Source organism: Formica exsecta, unplaced genomic scaffold, assembly GCF_003651465.1.
Source record: "Formica exsecta isolate Colony F162 unplaced genomic scaffold, ASM365146v1 scaffold111, whole genome shotgun sequence".
Taxonomy (NCBI): Eukaryota; Metazoa; Arthropoda; class Insecta; order Hymenoptera; family Formicidae; genus Formica; species Formica exsecta.
Window position 1 is genome coordinate 162939 of NW_021848451.1, and position 6618 is coordinate 169556.

The 6618-nt window shown below is 31.2% G+C and overlaps 1 protein-coding gene and 1 non-coding gene across 3 annotated transcripts in view; one reads left to right on the forward strand and one right to left on the reverse strand.

Moving 5' to 3' along the window:
- The window catches only part of LOC115236475 (sestrin homolog), a 243878-nt gene that overhangs the window by 41965 nt on the left and 195295 nt on the right, over positions 1–6618 (forward strand). For both annotated transcript variants that reach the window (XM_029808963.1, XM_029808970.1), the window contains exon 4: positions 1110–1175. In XM_029808963.1, the coding sequence (XP_029664823.1) occupies positions 1110–1175 (66 nt within the window). The remainder of the gene's footprint in view (positions 1–1109; positions 1176–6618) is intronic.
- Trnak-cuu lies at positions 936–1008 on the reverse strand. The gene has a single exon. It is a non-coding gene; the product is annotated as a tRNA-Lys (tRNA).

Below are 6618 nucleotides of genomic sequence, written 5' to 3' on the forward strand. Positions count from 1 at the left end.
TATATATATATATACATACTATATTTAATAAAAGAAATGAGATACACACGCATGTAGGAAAGAATAATATATAAATTAAGAAATGTATTGATATTTAGTCTTTGCTAAGGCTTAGTAAAGCAAAAAACATATAATATACGTGCGTGGATGTAGAATCCGCTGTTTCGGCCGACAGTTATGCTCACTGATATTGTCACACTCGAGGTCGATCGATACAACTTGTGTGTAAAGCTTTATACATAGTGCAGAACAATTTTCAGGCACGAAGACAGAAACAGAAAGCTAGGAAAAGGAGGTTTTACACGTAAAACACGATGTATCGTATTATGTGTGTAATATCGATAATCGCGTAAAATGTGCGAGATATATCTAATTTTCATACATTTTCTTATTTTCGAATATATATTAGGTACGTTCAACTGAAACGTGGACTAAGGTCGTTGTTCCATAAAAGTCTCAGTCTATGTTTCAATTGAACCTACCTAATAGATGTGAAAATAAAAATGTCTTTTTACGAATGCGAAGAAAATAAAATACGAATTTGCAGAAGCGAAATTTTAATTATGATATAATAATAGATTATTATTATGAAAAAACATTTTCTTAATTCGTATTTTTATATAAAATATTAAGTACAATTAATCAAATCATTATTTTTTAAATTTAAGTACAATTTTTATTGTAAAATTAATAATATTGGAAAATTTATATTTTGGTTAATATCTCTGAAAGACACAAAACTATACGATATATAAAAACATTTTTATTTTCCAACAAAGTTAAATTGTTCAATAGTATATTTATTTTAACGTTATATATTTGTAGCAATAAAATTGTTATTGTCTCTATTAGAGAGGACGAAGGCTTTATTTGACAATATATTTTAAGGACATGATCAATAAAATAATTTTTGTAAAATACAAAAAGAAAGAAATCGCCCAACGTGGGGCTCGAACCCACGACCCTGAGATTAAGAGTCTCATGCTCTACCGACTGAGCTAGCCGGGCTGTCGAAAGCCCGATGTATTTTGCTAATTTTCAGCTTGACGTTAGATACGAATATAGTACAGTAGGAAATGTGATTTTTTTTTTTTTTTTTTTAATTACAGGATAGAGGACTTCCAGTACCAGTGCCGGCTTTCGATGGACCTAGTGCCTTCGTCCCTCTCTCGGAGGTAAGTGATTTTGCATGTGTCAATTGCTCTTTTGTAGATTAGTATGTCACACAGGTCGTATTTACAACCGTTCAAAATAATGGTTAATTAAAATTAACCCAAATTTGATTTTTTAGTCTTCTGTACCTTTCTACTTATGTTTTCAGAGAAAGAGACAGAAATTCAATCAAATCATTATGGTTAATATTAATTAACATTTGTGAAAGTGGCTTTATATAAAACTCTGTGGGGCTTTAGTATATTATACCATACATATATATATATATTGAAGTTTTATCATCGATGCAGCATTATGATTATGTTATGCGATAGTACAATTTTTGCAATTCAATGCCAAACATACAAAATCAAATACACTTTGAGATAAATGAAGGTAAATACGTGTATTAAATGCAACGATAAGGACTATCCAGAATATAATCGATCGTTTTTTCTTTGCAAGGATAAATGTCACGTTTGTAAAATGTTACCATGTTATTATTATTACAAAGTAATACAGTCGAAATATTCAATTTTTGATCATAATATTTATCTCATAATAATATCAGATATAAATTTTTTATTGAAATAATAAATGAGGCATGTGAGCGTCATAAAAATGGAACAATTTATGTCGCATAAATGCGCGATCGGCGATGCGTTAAAATGAATGCGCGCGACTTTTCTTTTCTTATTTTTTATTTTTTTATTTTTTTTTAGAGATTGGCACGGATAGATGAATTATTTTACTCGCGAACGTGGTCACAAAAAGTGGGACATGAAAAACGAATCGGTTAATGTTGCCGCAAAATCTGGGCCATCACATTGGCGCCAATATGTGTTGATGATCTCGCCAGCTGATTGGCAATGGTCGGTAACGAGTCGGTCCTAACAATTGGTTCACATTATACCGGGTGTCAAGTCGGTTCATGTTTATTTGTCCCCCAATGACCTTTAATTTACTTTAATTAAACGTGAGTATTGGCTGTGTGTATTGTAAAATATATTTCTTATTACGTTTCTTCTCTCTCTACATATCTATAGAGATAACTGCATTGCCGATCGAGTAAATATACATAGATTTGACAGATTTTAAAAATATTTTCAACAAAATCTGTTAGTATTCGTGTTGAAAAGAATTACGCGAGGATTGTAATTAATATTGATTATTTTATTTCTTTCTTTTGCTCAATTTTCTACATATTTCCGATTAATTATTACATCTATATATATATTAGAATAATATTAAACCAAAGTATTTTTATCTCGTTTTATCTTTATTTTATTTTTTGCATATATTTTAAATTTTCATATTTTATCGATATAGAAAAGGATAGAAAAGAAGGATATTGATTACAGTGTCAATTTGCAGATGGCGCCAATGATCAAGTTATCGCGCGATTTTAAAGCTGTCGTAATTAGTGTAAACTATTAACGGCGTTTGATATATAAATGCGCACTTTTATGCAAATAATGAATTAATTTCCACGCTGTTTAAAGCCACAAAGGAAATGTAGTTTCCAATATAATCCAAAGAGTTTCAATAACTTGTCTAATTATCATTGATGTCAATTATTAATTATATGGATTACTAATGTTTCGTCGTTATGAATTTTATATAATTTAATAATAATACTCGAATCACATTTTCGTGCTCGAGAATAACTGACACAATGTGCAACGCATTGCATACATTAATGAGAAACTAATTTTGCACAGCAATTTATTTTGATTAATACATGAGTTTATCGCGATCTTTACGACAAAAATGGTCGTTATTTAGTGATTTATGTTATTATCAAATATTACGTAATTCAATAATTTGTGGATTATAAAGTTTGATTTATTTTACGCCATTTCACGGAGTGTAATACATGCAATCGTCCTTGGTTGAGATAAGATTACTACTGTGTCGGCGCGCGTTTTCGTAAGACGAGGGGAAACTGTATTTGCTCGAATTATCATAAAAATGCGAGCTCGTAATAATTATCCACATATATTATACAATGTAGTTATCAGTACATAGATTTGTTTGTTATATAATAAGAATACATATACTTTATGATTCGTAAATAAGTTTGATTTTCGTATACGCGATGTGTCTCAGAATTAAAAAAAAAAAAGCAAGCTGTTGCAGAAAATGTAGTACGCAACATTAAATTTACATTCTATTAATTTTTCCTCGATAGAAGAAACGTGCTATAAATTTACATTTTTTTTCTAAAAGGAGATCTTACGCCGGTAATTTTTATGATTTTTATAATTTATAAAGTGATTATATAAAGTATTGTCTACCTTATGAGAGCTGCAACTGCATCTCTATAGTAAATGGCAGGTAAGTGTAAACAAGTGTATAATTTTTCTACAAATAAATCGCACACTATGGCTTTACTCGGACGCATTGTCTACAATATCTTAAAATAGTTTTATAAAGCGGAAAACAGATTTTTTTTCACCATAGATAAAATATTTCTTTTCTTCACAATATTATTTTGAATACATAAAAAATAATATAAGTTGGCTAGAAGAACAAAAAAAAATTTAAATATCTGGAACTCCTTAGAAAAATGGTTGTAATAGCGATTATTTTAATAATGACTCTTTAAAATTTTCCAAGTTATAAGCGATTAAAAGCTAAAAAACTTTATCTCATATACTTCGGTATTTTATAGGTATGTTTACTAAATGTATAAAATTCTTTCGACGTATATATGATGTATTGCTTATTGATTCCCGTCTGTCATCTTTATGTTATCCTTATACGCTTCGCGACGTCGACGAAGTTGACGATTGATCATCGAGAACTCGGATAGCAACCGATGATGTATCGTCGGAATCGCTGATTTTTATCATTATGTTTTTAGATTCGATCAAGATCTCTCATATCGTGTGGGTGACAGGCGCACGATTTATTTGTTACGTGCGTAATATCATGGTCTCGTGACATCATTCTGGATATCCTTGAATGCATGCGAAACTAGATATGTATTACGAAAAGGAATCGCATATTAGATTATTCAAAAGCACGTAATCAAAAATATCCAACGTAATAATTTGAAACGATTTTATAGCATATTGATTACGAATATATTTTGTCACACAGAGAGACGCGTCATTTTACGTTATTATTTTTATATTTTACTATATTTTTGTATAATTTTATAACTTATACTAGCCATATTTTTCAGTATCTCTCTCTTCTTCGCCTCTTTCTATAAAATATTTTATTATCCAATTTCACTGGGTCGACGCTTTTATTAGATTATTCGAAAGTATATCTTTTCTTCTATAACTATCTCACGTTCTCACACACGGGTCAATTTTCAAGGGATATTATCGAACATTCTACTTCGCGGTAGTTCTCCAGATATCGGGGAATCGACGTCAGATATCGAGAAAATGGTTCGAAATAAACGAAGTTTTACTTTATCTGCGCAAAACTGCTAGTCTTGCATAGCGCAATTCGAATCGCTATTTCTCGAAACTAAATTCGAAACAATCCGAATTTCTAACAAGATGGCCAATTTTTACACACAATACCTGTGTAGAGAGAAAGTTGAAAATATTTTGCGAAAAATTAAATGCGGCAGGAAGAGAAGGGAAGTAACGTGGGACGAAGAAAGATACTGCAAACTCGCGGAAATCTTGATCGGGTCAATGGGTATTGTTCTTAGGTCAAGCGATTACAAACGGCCCATACGTGCTTCAATAGCTCGTACGTGCTATACAAACTCCATTGAAGCGCGAATTGAATCTTCGATTTCACTTGTATCTTTCTGCACTTTCGAAAATGATTTGTATCGCGCAATCTCGCTGATAACGCACTTACAAAGATAGGCGACGAATGTTTTATATTTGTATATACAAGTTCTGTTTTTCCTTTATATAATAACATCGGTTGTTTTTATTTTAATATATTAAAACTACAAAATTTTGTTTTAGAAATGGAATAAGACTTTCTATGAACGAGAAATATTTATTTCTACAACATTTTATTATAGCATTAATTAAAAATTGATTGAAAAGTATAGATCAGTATATTTTATCGTTCCATTTTTTATTTCTCTGAACATTTTTTCTCTTCGTAAGTATTAAAGTAACTATTAATTGCGTATTGGAGCGCGGAATTTAGCTCGTTGAGTTTAACCTTAAAGTCCATAGCACAATAAAGGGCATAGTACACGGTTTATCCCTTAATGACGTTAATTAGTGTCTAAACTAGTGCCATTTCGATATCTCGTCGGTAAAGTGCGAGATACCCTCGACTAAAGCGAACTAATCCGTAAACGGTACTTACTAATTTCAGAAATCGTTAATAGCGAGAATATTAAGATAACGCATCTTAAATATCTTCTTCAATGTTTAATTATTATTAATTTTAAGCACGAATGTTAATTGAAGTAATAATCTTTTTTCACACGAACAAAAAAAATGTACTGATTAGAGCGGTAGAAAAAGTGACCACTTTATCCGCGACCCCTTATCTCCCCCTGTGACGTCGAGCCTTCATCTATATATGATTATCTACGGGTCGTTGACATCGCGCCTCGTCTTCTTTAATGCGCCAATTGTCGTCGTCGGTACTTGCGTGCGTTTATCAATTCGACGTAATGACTCGTATGAATAGAAGGTAGCAATTGCTTTAATTTCGCGGCCGATGTTTCGAAAGATCTCACAGAAAAGGTCGAACGCGATGACGAATGTAATCGTCTTATTTTATTCGTGAATTATATTTTGTTTTTGTTTTTTTTTTGTCTCATTTATTCGTACTGTTACGATAAGCGTAGGAGATAAAGTTAAAACTTTATGATATCATTCTCTTTTTTCCCATAAAATATAACTATTTTTTGTACGAATTTGTTTGAAATTGCAACTCATTTCGGTATAATACGTGTCTACGTGCAATGTGCGTCGCTGCGCTTAATTATGTTACATTTAGTTACGAAACCAATAAACCGTCATCAAAGCAATTTCCATGGCAACGATGAAATGCCATTGCGGAATTCGTGAAATTGTAATTCATTCGCAACGACTGCAAATGACAATTCAAGTCGCGGCAAATTGCAGCGCATTATAATCTTCGCTGCGCGTAATCAAAAGTTACAATTCATTTTTTTCCCTACTCTCTACTCGGGATTGCTATCGTATCTTCTTGTATTTTTTCTGATGGTTTGAGAAGAGTTTCGCGGTAACTTGGTCACACAGAGATAGCTTGTTGAATTTTTATAACGAACAAAAACGCATAAAAAGAGGAACACATATATAATTTCACGCAGTTTTTCGAAATATAAGTATATTATATAAGTATATCTAATTTACATAAATTTGTATAAGCATCTCTTTTTCCGACATATCTACATAAATGCGACATATCATTATATATGATATATTAAATGTACGCGTAAAATAATTAACATACATCTTTACTGATTATGACTTTACTGATATCGACTGATTATATATA